General features: G+C 44.0%; 1 protein-coding gene across 4 annotated transcripts in view; it reads right to left on the bottom strand.

Moving 5' to 3' along the window:
- DENND5A (DENN domain containing 5A) overlaps positions 1 to 16,843 on the bottom strand; it is a 130,470-nt gene that overhangs the window by 4,139 nt on the left and 109,488 nt on the right. For 3 of the 4 annotated variants that reach the window (XM_050756070.1, XM_050756071.1, XM_050756072.1), the window contains 9 exons: positions 9,689 to 9,773; positions 8,013 to 8,097; positions 7,414 to 7,542; positions 4,380 to 4,501; positions 3,017 to 3,162; positions 2,335 to 2,453; positions 1,452 to 1,633; positions 759 to 841; positions 78 to 201 (listed from right to left, as the gene is read on the bottom strand). In XM_050756070.1, coding sequence (XP_050612027.1) covers positions 78 to 201; positions 759 to 841; positions 1,452 to 1,633; positions 2,335 to 2,453; positions 3,017 to 3,162; positions 4,380 to 4,501; positions 7,414 to 7,542; positions 8,013 to 8,097; positions 9,689 to 9,773 — 1,075 coding nt within the window. Of the gene's footprint in view, positions 1 to 77; positions 202 to 758; positions 842 to 1,451; positions 1,634 to 2,334; positions 2,454 to 3,016; positions 3,163 to 4,379; positions 4,502 to 7,413; positions 7,543 to 8,012; positions 8,098 to 9,688; positions 9,774 to 16,843 lie in introns of those variants that run through there. The other variant, XM_050756073.1, reaches the window with a different exon arrangement.

Genomic DNA, 16,843 nt, shown 5'->3' with positions numbered 1-16,843 from the left:
CAGCACCTATGCTATGTTGGTGAGTCCCCCTATATCTCTACATGCTTTTCCCACCCTCATACTCCAGCTCAACTCACCCAGGAAATCCCAAATGAAGACATTTTTGAAGAGCCGGGGTGATTTAAATCCATGCTGGAAAGCCTGTTCCAGGGCCGAGACAAGGCCACACTCTCCACAGAGCAACAGCGTCAGACTGCCTCGCTAAGTAAGGAAACAGGGGAGGATGCCAGGCTTGTCTCAGCCGAGCTGCCCTCCCACCACTGCATCCCTAAACCCACAGCCCAGAGTTGGGAGGGCTGCAAAAGACAGGCTAGGACTCTATCTGTTCCCCTAACACCTGGCACAGTGCCTGGCTCAGAGCAGCTCCCAGTGAAGAGTTGTTGAATAAATGGATGAAAGAAGAGATGAGGGATCTGGGTCACACACAAGGAGATTCTCCACTGGAGGACAAAGCCAGTGTGGCCACTCTTCAAGGAGACCCAGGCAAATCTAGAAGAGGACAGGAATGGGTACTGTTCACTAGGGGCCCAGGGACTCTACTGGGTCATCAGTATGGAGGGAAAATAGGGTAATCTGAGGCAAAGGCCCCCAGAGGAAGGAGTCTGCTCCATCTCCAACTAGCTGAGGCACACACTCTACAAGACTCTAGGGTGTCCACAGCACATGGGCCTGGAAGAGCATAACAGGATAATTGGAAAAACAAAATTATTCTCTCTTACTCAATGTAAGGCCCTGGATTGGAGGGCAGGAAGGCTCACCTCTTTCTCAGGCTTATGGAAGTGCTTCACAATGCCATTGACTGCCTCCCCGATGGACTCCTGGATCTGCCCAGTGTTCAGCTCTAATAAAAATCAAGCAGACATCCCTAACCAATCTCAGAGGCTAACAGTGCTTAGCTGCCTGAGCAGGAGACTGAGGACATGGGGAGGGCCCATAGGAGAGGCAGGGCAGCTGGACCCTAGGAAGCAGAGGCTCTTGCCCACCCAGCTTTGCTGATTTAGCTCTTCCACAAATCTTGGGGGAAAAACACAAAAGCTAACACCTTAGAGTTCTATCTCTAAGAAATGCTGGTAAAGTTTATTTTCCATTTTACTTGGAATTGTGGGCAACCAAAAGAGAGTCATGCCTTGGCTGTGAAGCCCAGGAATCAGGAAGGAGAAGGCCAGAAAGTAGACCCTTCTCCTTTAATGGATCATGCATGAATATAGACAGCACCCAGGCTTGGCAGCATGAGTTCTCTCCTCTCCTGCCAGCCCTCTAAGGAGACTGCCAAATGCTCTCAGTGATTCATAAGAGGAGGGTGCCATATGCCTGAGGTGGCTTTGTCAGCAGAAGTGTTTCCTAAGGCAGCTGCACAGGCTGGGATCTGGGTTCCCCATATCAGGGCTCACAGAGCTCCACCCATTCCCTAGACTGTGTGGCATGAGGGCCCAACCTCTCCTCCCACTTACTGGGCTTGTTGTTGGGTGAGATGGTAACAAGCCTCCGGATGACACTGGGGGACTGCTGCAGCGGCGGGGTCCGGCAGGGCCTCTCATCCACCTCAGGCTGGGATGTGAGCAGCTCCCCAACTAGGATCCGCTCCAGGCTTCCATCATCCATGCCCTTCCCTAACCACCGGCCACAAGGGAACCTGAAGGTCAGACAATGGACTGTCAGAGCATCCAGCTCCTCTTTGCTGCTCAGCAAGAGCCATAACAAAGCCAATCCCTGGAGATAGGCTCTGAAACCAGGATAGAGACTCCTTCAAGGCTCTGCTGGTTCCACCATGTATCATCAGAGAAGTGACCTGAGTGGCATGGGTGGCCTGGGATCTGGGCACAGCAATTCCACACATCTTCACCTGGAAACCCTCCTTCTGGCCAGGCCTGATGGCTCATGCCTGTAATCCCAGCACTTTCAGAGGCCAAGGCAGCTGGATCACCTGAGGTCAGGAGATCAAGACCAGCCTGGTCAACATGGCGAAACCGGTCTGTACTAAAAATACAAAATTAGCTGGGCGTGGTGGTGCATGCCTGTAATCCCAGCTACTCAGGGAGCTGAGGCAGGAGAATCACCTCAGCCCAGGAGGCAGAGGCTGCAGTGAACCAAGATCATGCCACTGCACTCCAGCCTAGGTGACAGAGCAAGACTCCATCTCAAAAAAAAAAAAAAAAAAAAAGAGGAAACCCTCCTTCTACTTACTTTCAAGTGTATGAGGCAGAGCCAAACAGGAAGTTACCTCAGGTTATCGCAACCTAAAGGGTCTCCTTGGGAACTCCACATACCCAAGCATCAAAGAGCTCCTGTAGACACACCTTGCCCCTCTACCTTACAGCCTGAGGGAACACTTACTTGTAGGTATGTCCTGTGATCTCATTCCTGACCATCACATACTCCACCAGCCATTTGGCATACAGCCCAGAGTTATCATGGCCAATCTGGACAGTAGTAAGCTTCCCCAAGTTCTGGCACTGTTAAAGAATAGAGAAGATGAGGTAGGTCAGGAAAATCAGAGGAAAGAACAGTAGTCCTCAGAGGCACAGATCTGACTGGCTACCTGCAACATGACCCCTCAGCATCTGCAGGGGTAGAGGTCATGGCTCTATATACTGCCAAAACTGCGGTACAGCCCTATCTCATGGGGGCGCCCAAGGCTGAGAAAGAAAACACTCTACCTAGAAGAAGAATAGGGCCTGGGAGCAAGAGGTTCTGGAAGTGGGTTCTGAGGTCTCTGGGAACAGGTGGGCTGAGTAGCTGAAAGAACTCTTGGGGACTTCTCAACACACTATGCATGGAGAGATGTGCAAGTCCAGACAAGAAAGTGCCTTCCAAACAGACACTGTTTAGACAGGGTGGGGTCCCCCTCCTCAGGGTCAGTTCTTGGCTCCAGCCTCAGATCATCTCAGGAAGGTCAGCTATGCTGACACATTACACTGTACATAGCAAGGCCTCTGAAAAATCCTGCAGAAAACTCCCCAAAGCAGCTGTTGCAAACTCAGATCCCCACAGAGCTATGGCCCCAAATAACACATACCTCGAAGGTCATCTCTAGCACATTCCTGGGAATCTGCAGAATCTGTGTCTCACCCAATTCTCCTGATATACAGATCCATGGGTTGGCAGTGAACATGGAGCCCCCCAGCTTCTTGCTTGGTACGATCAGAATGTGGTACGGGATCACTGTTTAGGGGAAGCCACAAAAGTATTGAGGAGAATCAGGAATCCTTCCCAAACCAGATGGGACTCTGACCTGCTCCAGGCAAGCTGGCACAACTGTGGCCCCTGCTATCCTAGCCCAAGCAAAGCCCTGGAACAACAGGGCCCCAGGACCTAGTCCCTGGCTGATGTAGAATATTAGCCAACTATTCCACAGCCCCTCCTCAATTTCACTCCTCTCAGGCTTACCACCCAAACATCAAAGATCCAAGCCTATCTGTAGGCTCAGAGCTAACTGAACCTGTTGGTTAAACAATATCCCCAACTCCTAACGTACTGAACTGCTTTTTAGAGCACTCTTCAATCTATCATCTCATGAACCCTAATAACAATCATAACAATCTTTGGAGAGGAAGTATTGCAATCCTTTTTCCAAGGCACAGAGAGAGACACGGTTTGCCTCAGATCTTTTAAATTCCAGTCCAGTGCTACTTCTATTAAGCCCATAGCCCTAGTCTCTAAAAGGGAAGATGCAGCATCAGATAGAAACAAGAGTCCATGCTGCTGAGTAATTGGCCAAAGAACTAGCCAAGTGGCAAACTCAGAGACTAAACTCCACCCAGCAGAGAATCCTGGCATCAGGGAAAGAAGAGGCTCAAAGGGAATTAGACCATATTGAACCCTCTTCCCTATTCTGTAAATAGAGAGACTGGGACTCACAGCAGGATAGACTCTGCTCACAGACACATAATAAGTTAGCCAAAACTGGGCCCAGACTTAAATCTCCCACTGGCATCTGGAGTTCTTTCTGCTACCTCAGGCAAGAGCTCTTTTTCCCTTCAGCCTGGTCTGAAATATTCTGTGATGCCAAGTGACACTCTTAGGTGAAAACAAAAGGGAGATTCTTTGTGGGTATGCAGGGAGGGAGGTAAACTGCATCAGCTCAACTGACTCCACTCTACCTTCATCACCTTAGGCTCCCAGAGCAGTGCCTAGGACAACATCGACAACACAATGGCAAAAAAGACTGAGCTCTCCAGTTCAGAACAAGAATGAGAAACTTCGGAGAAAACACAACCTCCAAGGAGGGCAAGTGCACCTCTCTCCCCACAGAAGCAAAAGACAAATAGAAAGTACAAGGGATTAATCTTCTTTCTTTAAAAAGGGGACAATGAGTGAGTCTCAGGCAGGTTCATAAAGACTGCCTTGAGAAGGCCAGCTGGGAGCACAGGGCTACTCACGGATAGTTGTGAAGACATTGGTGAAGCAAAAGTAATCGACGGCATTAAAAGACAGGAGGTGATAGAGGAACTGCTCCTTCTCGTCATCACAGCGCAGGAAGGCATAGCGCTTATATAACTTTCTGTTGGAGAGGAGGCAACACATCAGTCTCCGACCAAAAGGAAGGGAAAGAAACTAGAATTTTCAGTTCTGGAAGGAGACAGCTAAGGGAAGCATAAGATGTCAAGCCTCAAGTTCCTTAGGTTCACCCTATAAAGGAACAAAGCTATCTACTCTGTAACTAATGGACAGAGGGACAATGGTTTAAGCTACGGCAGGAACAACAAAAATCAAAAACTGCCTGTGTCCAAGGTATATGACGTTACTAAAATGTCAAGTATCAAAAGTCATGAAATCTCCTTTTCTAAACTGAGGGTTGTAATGAAATTCCATCAAGGATGACACAGGTCCTCTCAGGCTTCTGGTTAGGCTGTCAGCTAGTGTACGGTGTGTGAGTGGCAGAGGATGAAGGTCTGTGGTCACCATTCATCACCAGGCCTAGTTTCAAACCCTGAGTAGATCTGAGAGCCACGAGTCAGAACACTGCTCTGAATGGGGGTGTAAGCCCAGGACAGCTTCAGAAGCGATAAAGGGCAGGCTTCTGCTCCCGCCTCTGATCCAAGTCACAGGCAAGGAAGAGCCATGCAGATCATATCCTTCCGCTTTTTTCAAACTTTCTCCCTTCATTTCCACTGCCTATTCATCAGAGGTCAACTCCTTTGCCTGACATTCCAGGCCCTCTGCAGCTTCAAAGCAATGATATCTTCCCCCAAATAGAGGAGACACCCAGAGCCAAATGTGCAGGCCTTCAACACAAAGAACAAAAGAAGACAACTGTCCTGGTTGCCCAAGCTGCAATCACCATGGCCAGAGAGGTACAGAATTCAGATCTGTGAGGTTCTACCTAGCCAGGTTTATAAGGCACTTTCAACAGATAATTTATCAACCCAGGCCTGTTATGTCCAGGTGCTGGAAAGCGCCTATCCTCAAATGCAGTCTAAGTGAATAAATCAGGTAAAGGCCATGGTATAGGACTGCTCACAATGAATAATCAAACAAAAGGCTGTTTCTTGGAATTTAAAGAGTCATATGTTTCAGTGGTCCTGGAAGGCCTTCTAGAACAAGAGGGACCTGAAGGGCAGCAGAAATTTAGACAAGTGTTGTACAGATAGGTTTGGAAACCAGTTTGGCTGGAGTTGAGAGTTCAGTGAAGTGATCAGTTAGCAATGAGACTAAGAAGTTAGGCTATTATACCAAGGGTGTCAAATGAAACCAACAAACAAAAAGGCTATTCAAATGAAGGAAGGTCCTAAAATTTTAAACTAAGGACTTTGCAATCTGCCCAGTAAGTAAGGGGTTTCTGCAATTTGCCCTAGAAAAAGGGACAGCCATGACCAAATTCAGGAAATTTAAATTTAGTGCAGGTGAGAAGTGAAAGGGAAATGAGGATTAAACTAAGTCTGTGCAGTAAAAATGGTAAGGAGACAGGTGGGACAGAGGTGAAAGACCTGAAATCTGTATGTGGGAGATAAAGCAAAGCAAGGAGTCAAAACTGACTCCAAATTTTGAATGTAGGTATGGAGAAGAAGTGGGGGTAAGCTTTTCAGAGAGCACAGCGGCGACATTAACAAAAAATCTGAGAGTAAAGTAGTTATGGTGAAGACTCTGTGAAGCTTGCTTTTGTTCTGAGCTAAAGGTAAAATATCAGAATGGAAATAAATGCAGGAGTGGAGTTCAAAAGACATGTCAGGGCTAGAACTTCAGATGTGGGCATTTCCTGCTTAGAGGTGAGAGAAGTCATGAGAATGGGTGAGATCACCAAGTAAGAGAGCAAGCGAGAAAGCAACAAAGAGTGTGTGCATGTAAAGAATTGAAGACAGTGAAAGCCAACACTGTGCAAAGAGTAAGGGGAGAAAGAGAACAAGATGGTATAAGGTCATGGCAGCCACACAAAGTAAGTTTCAAGGTAAGGGGGGCACTACATGGTATTACTCACCGCAGACAAGTTAAGGAGAAAGAGTTTAGGCTCCCTATATAGGAGCTAACTCATTTCTTCCTTTGGAATTTAGAATTCAGTGGGTACCGTGAATATACAGCCCCCATGAATATACAACCCTGCCTCCACCTTACCACATCTCCAAGCTACAAACAGTCCTGGGGGCTAGCTGGAAATCGCAGAGACTGAGGGACATTCTATCAAGATATACTCTTCACAGGCTGTCCACCTCCTGTCTCTGCAGCTATGCACACCTTTTACGTGCACTGGCTGAATCCCTAGTGGATGCTAAGCAACATGCTCAGCCTTGGGAAAGGGACAGGTTTATGCCTTCAATGAAAGCAAACGTCAGTAAGTAGCAAGCAAATAGATAATGAAAATACAACACATCGTGGTAAAAAGGGGATGAACAAATATTCTAACATATGTTATGCATGCCTGGAGGAGGGATGAACCACATTTCTGGGGAGTCCAGGAAAACTCTGGGAAAGAAAACTGGGCCCTGAAGAAGTTTACCAGGTAGAGTGCAGACAGGGACTAGGGTCATGCAGAAGTACAGACAAGAAAAGGCTACAGACATCCTGAGAGGAGTGAGGGGTATAATGTGTTGAACAAGAGAGAGAAGAGGACATCTCAGAAGTTTCCTTTTAATTCTCCAATCCTTTGCTCCCCAGAACACGAAAGAGACAAAGGAAATGCCTTATGTCCAAGAGATATACATGTCACCTGAATACAGGAAGGAGAGGAGGACCTCATCCTTCTCACCACCTCTCTAAGAAAGCTAGTTTTGGGCATGCAGGTTGAGAAGACAGGGAGAACCGATATAGCAGAAGTATTCTACTGATAAAAAGGGAGAAGAGGAAATACTGCAAAACCTTCATAAGCAAAGAGGTTAGCTGAATGCAGCAGCAATGAATACTCCCCCTTCCCACACAAGTTTCCAATCTCTTCCCTCCATTCCTGGGAGCCTGCTTCTACTCCTGGCGGAGCAGCCTTACTTGGTGAGCTCATGGTCTGAGAGGAGCTGCTTCAGGTGTCTGGAAAGCAACTTTTTTTCCATGGACAGTCGCACCCATGCTCTGGCCTTTCCCACATCAGTCTTGATTTCCCCGATGTTCTGGATGTGCCTGGAGGAAGAATGCAAAAGGAAAGTGGAGGGCGGGATGGGAGATTAACTCACTGCCAAAAACTTACCTGCAAAGCCAAAGGAGACCTGCTGAGACGGCCCTATCCCAACCTAGGAGAACCTATCTCTATATTATCCAAATACTGGGCTTCCATGTAGCTTTACCAGATAGGCTCACCATATTTTGGGAGGAAAAAAGACAGCACAGACCTTAAAAAGCCAGGCTAACTCTGAGCTCTTAGGGCCTGAGATACTCTCCTATGCTCCCTTACCTCCAAAAATGCCAGGAAACCCAACTGTTTGTAGAGCTTTACAAATGTATTATGAAACACAAGACTTTGTGATTAGAAGGGCTTCCATGTTAGCTGAGATGCTGTAGCAGCCACTGAGACCTTCTTACTTAAAGTGGACACCTAAGCAGCAACTGAAAACAGGATTTTAGTGGCTTATTACATGTGAGCCCATACTGACCTCATATCCTGAATCAGGGAGATCCTCAGGGGAGGCATGAGTGAGCTGGCATCAGACTTCCTACGTTCTGAATCAAGAAGTATTCCTAGAATAAACAAGTTGGTCATGTCCAAAGAGATCTGAATATCCAAATAGCTGACTACCCTTCCCTTATCTTAAATCACAAATTACTATGGGAAACAGTTGGTTACACTGGTAACACTTTAATTGATTGTTTCATAAATATTTATTAAATTCCTACTAGAGATCAAAATTTTGTATTTTTATGGATATTATCTCATTTAATTCTCTAACAATTTATAAGGTAGATAAAAAAGATACCACAATTTCCCCTACTTAACAGAGAAGGAAAATGATATTCAGAGAGGTTAGCTGCTTTGCCTACAACACCAACTAGCAAAGTCAGTAATGGAATACAGATCTCTTGGCTCCTAGTCTATCATGCTCTCATCATGATCCACAGAAGCAGTGCTTCCACTTGGAGCCACTACTCACATCCTGTTCTGGCTTCACAGCAGCCTACAAAAGCCCAAGAGAATGTATAAAGAACAAGAATGTTCTGGTTCTGTTCCAGAATGATAGGACCTCTAGGAGAAGAGAAGATATAATACCTTTATATCCTCATGTCTGGCCTAATGTTTAAAACTTAGTATTTTCCTCATCAAGCTATTGAGAATTTTTGGCTACAGTTTATTTCTCGGCAATGACTTCTATAGCATTCTTAATAAGAACCTGCTTTTACACATCCAGAAAGCGGGCCAAAAAATTCCTCATAAGCCTACCTGGAGAACTCTTGTCCCTAGTTAGTTTTCAGCCAATTATCTCCCCAGGTTCAGTGCTAGTTAAGGTCAACTAGTTCAAGGGCAAAGAGTTCATGCTCATCTTTTTACCCCATTTAACTTGCCTTTACCATTAAGATAAAAACATCCAAGAAAGGTAAACAAATATTTTGGCAGAGAGTGGAGAACAAAGGATGATGTGAAGGGGAGATGCACCAAGAAGTAAAAGAAGAAGGGAGACTACCCTGGAAAGGACACTGTAGGATGGTCTAAACATCAGAGCAGGAGACAAGATGACTGGCTCTTGTCTGGCCTCTTCCATGAGCTCACTTTGTGATCTTAAGTAAATTCAATTCCTCTCCGGACTTGTTTCCTCCTCTTGTAAAATAAAGGGCCTGGACTAGATGACCTCTGGAGTTGCCACAAACTCTGACATTTTTATTAGGTTAGAAACAGAAAGTAAGTATAAGGGATCATTCACACCAGGACTTGACTTTGAGGAAGTCCAAGGAAGGACACTGACCAACAGCTCTCTTGACTAATAGGATAGATAATCATAATGCGCATGTCAGAGAAATAAAACAAAAGACTCTGAAAACAGCCTGCTCCAAACCCGGTACCACAGTAAAACCCATATTCATTTTGAGACTGGCCTCTTGCCCATATAAATTTTCTATCTTGCCAATAAAAAGCATACAGAAATACATAATGAAAGCAAATGCCATGGTTTTGGTATGCTCTGTGGTTCAGAGAGTCTGGTGGCTCCATATTTAAAAGAGAAAACACTCCAGAGCAAAGGCTTCTTTGACCTAGAATGGTTTGCTTCAAAATGATCACTCCAGTGGGTGATGGAAAAGTGGAGAAAGGGCAGACTCTCCAATGCAGAGACTATCTTACCTGACATACTGAGGCTTCCCGATGTGAGTTTTCTCTGCCGGTTGTCCTGATAATGTAACAGGTGGGACCATAAGGCTGATTTCCCCTGGAACCAATGCAAGGGAGAAACACCTATCAGTTTAGATTTCGGGGGTCAAGGCTTTCAACATACAGATAGAAGCTTTTGCTTAAAAAAAAAAAATGTACTGTTTCTTGTTTCAATGTACATCCAGGACACAGCGTATGCAAATATATCAATTTACTAAAATCCAGAAGAAATATAAACAATGGAAGGTAACAGAAAAAGGAAATGGTCTCCCACTGGGAATAGAAAGGAGATGGGAAAGAGAGCCTGGGAAGGGACCGGTGGATAAGAAAGAAAAAAGCAGCTGGGCACGGTGGCTCACACCTGTAATCCCAACACTTTGGGAGGCCAAGGCGGGCAGATCACTTGAGGCCAGGAATTCGATTCCAGCCTGGCCAACATGGTGAAACCCCATCGTCTCTACTAAAAATACAAAAATTAGCAGGATGTGGTTGCGTGTGGTTGTAATCCCAGCTTCTCAGGAGGCAGGAGAATCGCTTGAACCCAGGAGGAGGAGGTTGCAGTGAGCCGAGATCACGCCACTGCACTCCAGCCTGGGCAACAGGGTGAGACGCTGTCTTAAGAAAAAAAAAAAAAAAAAGAAGAAAGAAAGAAAGAAAGAAAAAAGCAGGCCAGGTACAGTGTCTCACACCTGTAATCCCAACCCCAACACTGGGAGGCCAAGGCAGGCGGATCACTTGAGGTCAGAAGTTCGAGACCAGCCTAGTCAACATAGCAAACCCTTACTAAAAATACAAAAATTAGCCGGGGGTGGTGGCACACGCCTGCTGTCCCAGCTACTCGGGAGGCTGAGGCAAGAGGATCACTTGAACCTGGGAGGTGGAGGCACTTGAACGTGGGAGGCAGAGGTTGCAGGGAGCTGTGATCATGCCGCTGCACTTCAGCCTGGGTGACAGAGTGAGGCTACCTTTCAAAAAAAAAAAAGAAGCAAATGACCTATCATCCTCTAAATGGTCCTTTGGTTTTATGTCAGCTTGATGGCTTTTGCACAGAGGAGTGGATATGCAGCCTATAAGTTTCCATCTTAGCTCCTGCATTTCCTAAAATATTTAAAGTTATTCCTTTAAATATTGTTCTAGTCCTGATTTTGCTACTTGGCGAACTAGGCAAAGCAGTTTGGTGAACCTCTCTGAATGTCAGTTTTCTTCTCTGTTAAGTGGGGGAAACTGTGGTATCTTTGGTTACCTTACAAGTTGTTAGCACAGGTTAGGGAGAGTAAGTCATCACTATAACGAGGATTTACTATTGAAGGTATAGTTGAAGAAATGTGAAGAAAGGTAGGCTGGTACTTAACTGTATGGCTGAAATAAACTACAGTCAATATAATAGAACCTTGGTGTTTGGAAAGGTAAGAACTGCAATTTACACTATTTGAGACATGTAGTAATTTGTCATTTTGCCAAGGCACAAACCTGAATAGTATTTGCAAGCCTGATGTGAGGCAGCGATTCACCTGGGTAATGAGTGAGCCCAGCTGGTCACCCAGCAACTGCTTTGTCTCTTTCTAATCATCGTTCAGTACATCATAACCCTTGTTAAATGATAACAACTTTATTTCAGATTCATGGTAAATGTTCCCATGTAGATAATAAAATAATATAAAGGTGGTATGTTTGTTTTAGTAAGATTATAATAGTTTTATAAATGACTTTGGTTCTATAATAATGATAGAAGCTACCAGGTCTTGAGGCTTACTATGAACTAAGCACTATGTCAGATATTCAAAATACAATATTGTAATTAATGCTCCCAACAGTCTAACAACGTAGAGATCTCTATCCCTATTTTCTGTAGAGAAGAAAAAATTGAGGATCGGAAAGGTTAAGTAACTTGTAAGAGGTCACACCATTAGTAAGCAGAGTGTTGGGATCCAAGCTTAAGTCTATCTAATGTCAAAACCATTGCACTTAATAACTATGCTACACGAGATGTTTCTGAAAAGATCACTTAATTTTTTAAGTTATACTTTCTGAAGAAAATTTTGTGCTATGGAATGAATGTGAAGATTTAAGGTCTTAAGATTTACCCCATGAGAATATTGAGGGTCTATTTTGTTTCTATTCACAAGCTTGACCTACTCTGGGGAAAAAAAAATCAAACATCTGAATGGTAGGAAACCCTCGCTATAGATCAGCAAGTTGTCAAAATAAGCTTGCTGCATGTTTGTGTTTCCTACAAAAATTCATCAACTTAAAACCCTACAACTTCAAAGACAATTTTTAAAATATATAAAAACTAAAAACTAAAATTAGAAAATACCAGGTTTTATTCATCCAAATACCAAATATTTGAATAAAAAAAAGTCTAACAACATTAATGAGACTTACAAATCCTATACACTGCTTCTAAGAAGGTCTATTGTTTCCTGTTGGGAGCCAAAAAGAAAAAAAATTTTTAATTAAAAAACTTAAAAAAAAAAAAAAAAAGAAGGTTGGCTGGGCGCGGTGGCTCACACCTGTAACCCCAGCACTGTCGGAGGCCGAGGTAGGTGCATCACCTGAAGTCAGGAGTTCAAGACCAGCCTGGCCAACATGGGGAACCCCCATCTCTACTAAAATACAAAAATTAGGCGTGCATGGTGACAGGTGCCTGTAATCCCAGCTACTCAGGAGGCTGAGGCAGGAGAATTGCTTGAACCCAGGAGGTGAATATTGCAGTGAGTCAAGATGGCACTACTTCACTCCAGCTTGGGCAACAGGGTGAGACTCCATTTCAAAAAATAAAACAGGTCTATTAATGTATCTAACAGATAATACAAGAGTTTAAAATATTTATGGTCTTTGACTTAGTAATTCAACTTCTAGAAATCCATTCATCCTTCCATCTACCACAACCATTAGCAAGTAGGTTTCTCAGCATCTAGGTAGACTAGGAAAGCAGCCTAAGAAAAATTAATAGAACTGTCTGAATGTGGCACACATTAAGTACAGCTGGTGACCAGAGAGCCTGACATGCAATAACACCAAAGAACCAAGGACAAGGGCAAAATCAGGCCACTATACCAGAAGGAAGCCTCTGGCCCACAGTGATTACAGAGGTGAGGAGAAAGAGCAAGGGCAAGAGTGGAAGAGCAGCAACTGGGCTGCTGCACTTTGGTTTTTCTAGTTCACAAGACATGGCCTACTCTTTTTCCTCTTTTGCAAAGGGCCTGATTGGGACTGCAAGGTTCAATACAGCCTGACTATCCATTTACGGACATGGACACACAATAAACTGCATCAGATTCTACAAGAATGTCATAAGCAAGAAAGATAAGTAACAACTCCTTTTCATGTGTCAACCCCAAATGGCAGCAGTTACAAAACGAGTATGAAAAACCAAACCTCTCTCTGATAGAAAAACAAACTATAGGTGGAAGTCCATCTCCTTGGAAGATGTCACTGAAAGCCAAAGAGAGTGGTGAGGATAACAGAGGTTCTTATGAAGACTTGCTGCAGGCAGCCTTGCATCCAAGCAGTCAAGGCTAGTAACAAAATTTAAGAGGCCAGCAGCAAAAATGCTGTTTGGGTTCTCTCTACTTTCTAAGCAGATAATAATGGGTGGTTGCTCAGGAAGGTGCCCCCACAGTGGCATAATAAAATCACCCTCTGAGAGCAAATTTAGTCACAATCTGGGTGTATGATAAAGGACAGCAGGTAATGAGGGTGTGACTGCTGGATTGGAAGATAAGTGAAGAATGTCTCAGCAGGATAAAGAAACCAGCAAAACCGAGGCCTAGGGAGAACATGGTGTTAGGAACCCAATATAGATCATCAGGGTCAATCTCCAGCTGAACATGTATCCCTAAGGGCATACATGCCATGCCGGCAAGAACAGATCTTCACTCTCCTCTGGTGACATTGTCACTGCTTCACTTCCAGAGCTCCAAAAGCCAGGACTCAGAACAAAATGGAACTTCAGCTAAAAAGCCCCCATTATTTTGCACTGGTTTCTCATCTCTCCAAAATAAGAGGGGGAGCAAATGAACTCTAAAAGAAATTCCAGTGTGGTCAACATGGTGAAACCTCATCTCTACTAAAAATACAAAAAAATTAGCCGGACGTGGTGGCCTGAGCCTATAATCCCAGCTACTCGTGAGGCTGAGGCAGGGGAACTGCTTGAACCAGGGAAGTGGAGGTTGCAGTGAGCCAAGATCGCGCCACTGCACTCCAGCCTGGGCAACAGAGCAAGACTCCGTCTCTAAAACAAAAAAATGATACAAAAATTAGCCAGGCATTGTGGTGCACAGTTGTACTCTCAGCTACTTGGCAGGCTGAGGTGGGAGAATCACTTGAACTCAGGATGCGGAGGTTGCAGTGAGCTGAGATCATACCACTGCACTCAGCCTGCGTGACAGAGTGAAGGAAAAAGGGAAGGGAAGGGAAGGGAAGGGAAGGGGAGGGGAGGGGAGGGGAGGGAAGGAAGGAAGGAAGGAAGGGAGGGAGGGAGGGAGGGAGGGAAGGAGGGAGGGAGGCAGAGGAAGGAAGGGAGGGGACAGAGGGAGGGAGGAAGGGAGGGGATGGAGGGAGGGAGGGAGGCAGAGGAAGGAAGGGTGGGGACAGAGGGAGGGAGGAAGGGAGGGGATGGAGGGAGGGAGGGAGGCAGAGGAAGGAAGGGTGGGGACAGAGGGAGGGAGGAAGGGAGGGGATGGAGGGAGGGAGGGAGGCAGAGGAAGGAAGGAAGGACTTCTTACTGTGAGAATTCCTGCAGAATAATAAATTCCTCCTACAGTGAGAATTACTGCAGAATATTGCTGCAAAGCCTAGAACACAGACTTAGAACATATAATGATACGGTACTATTTTTCAGAATGCAGGAAGAAGCTTCACTAACTCCCTAGAAATTTTTGCAGTAAATATTTAAAAGTTATCGGCATATATGTTTTACCTCAAAGCTAAAAGAGCTCAACTATAGTGCCAGACTTGCTAAATGTTATGGAAAATGATAAAAGGATTATATATATTCTACTCACTTGTTACAGAGAAAAAGAAAGAAGTAAAGCCTTCATACAGAACCCAGCATAATAATAGCTGTCATATTTTGCATACTCATCACACGCCAGGTATTTCCTTTCATTGCCTCTAATTATCACAGCTGAAAGGTATTTATTTAATTCTTTTAACTTTTATTTTAGGTTCGGGGCACACATGCAAGTTTGTTATACAGGTAAACTGCATATCACAGGGGTCTGGTGTACAGATTACTTCATTATTCATGTAATAAGCCTCGTACCCCACAGGTAGTTTTTCAATCCTCTCCCTCCTCCCACTCTCCACCGTCAAGTAGGCCTTGGTGCCTGTTGTTCCCTTCTTTGTGTCCATGTGTACTCAATGTTTAGCTCCCACTTATAAGTGAGAACAAGCAGTATTTAGTTTCCTGTTCCTATATGAGTTCACTTCAGACTATGGTTTCCAGCTACATCCATGTTGCTGCAAAAGCCATGATCTAGTTCTTTTTTATGACTGTGTAGTGTTGCATGGTGTGTATGTATCTCCTTTTCTTTATCTGGTCTACTGTTGATGGCCATTTAGGTTGACAATAACTTTGCTATTGTGAATAGTGCTGCAATGAACATACATGTGCATATGTCTTTATGGTAGAACAATTAATATTCTAAAAGACAGGTTATTAACTATCTATCTTTCATGGATTTGGATTTCAGAAAGTGCAAGTTGCTTATTTAAAGTCATCCAGTGGAGCCAGGATTCAAACCCAAAGTCCTTCTGACTCACAGTTCATAGTGTTGCTACTACACCACAGTCTCAAAATTTTAGGGATGCAATACACAATTTTTAACATTTAAAAAACTCTATAAATGCAGTGTTGTTTACAACACTGAAAAATCAGAATTAACCTAAATGACTAATAATAAGAGATTGATTAAAGTATGGCACATCTATACAATAGATGTAGTCGTTAAAACTGAGGTTTTACAATAACCACAAACATTTAGAGAGCCAGAAACCAGGCTCTGAGCTTAGTGCTTTACATTAATTATCGAATCCACACAAGGACCCAATGGAGGTAGGTACTTTTAAAATTCCATCAGGCAGGGCACAGTGGCTTATGCCTGTGATCCTGGCAGTTTGGGGAGCTGAGGCAGGAGGATCACTTGAGCCCAGGAGTTCGAGACCAGTCGGGACAACATAGGGAGACCTCATCTCTACAAAAAAAAAAAAAAAAAAAAAAAAATTAGCTGGGCATGTTGCCACATGCCTGTCTCAGTCTCCAAGCTGAGGTGGGAGGATCAGTTGAGCCCAGGAGGTCAAGGCTGCAGTGAGCAGTGTTCATGCTAGTGCACTCCAGCCTGGGCAACAAAGCAAGACTCTGTCTCAAAAACTAAACTAAATTAAATATAAAATAAAATAAAATTCCATCATACATACAAGGAAACAGGCTTAGAGAAGCTAGATAACTTGCTCAGTTTCATAAAGTTATTACGTGAAAATCATACTTCAAACCCAGATCTGTCTGCTTTACAGTCAAGCTCTTAAACACTTACTATACTATCATCTAAAAATTAGTTAAGGACACAGAAAAGATATGAGATAAAAACAAAGCGAGTTGCAAAACATTACGTACAGTATTAACTTATTTGGATTTTTAAAAAAACCATTGAGATATAATTCATATTACCATAAAATTCACACATTTAAAGTATGCAATTTTCTGAAAAAAATCTGATTTTTAATATAGAGTTGTGCAACCATCACCACTATCTAATTCTAGAACATTTTCATCACCCCCAAAAGACACTCCATATGCATTAGTAGTCACTTCCCATTGCTCCCTTTCTCTAGCCTCTGGCAACCCTTAATCTACTTTCTGTCTGTGGATTTGCCTATTTTAGACATTTTGTATAAATGAAATCATACAATCTGTGGCCTTTTGTATCTGGCTTCTTTCACTTGGTATGTTTTCAGAGTTCATCCATGTTGTACCATATGTAGGTACTTTATTCCCTTTATTGCTCAATAATATTTCCAATGTATGGATACACCAAATTTAGGTCACCCACTTATCAGCTGATAAACATTTGGGTAATAATAGCCTCATATGATGACACTATTATGACTAATGCTACTATGAAC

The sequence above is a fragment of the Macaca thibetana genome, chromosome 14 (assembly GCF_024542745.1).
Source record: "Macaca thibetana thibetana isolate TM-01 chromosome 14, ASM2454274v1, whole genome shotgun sequence".
NCBI lineage: Eukaryota > Metazoa > Chordata > Mammalia > Primates > Cercopithecidae > Macaca > Macaca thibetana.
The sequence above is the reverse complement of the archived record's forward strand: the minus strand, read 5'-3'. Positions and strand labels throughout refer to the sequence as shown.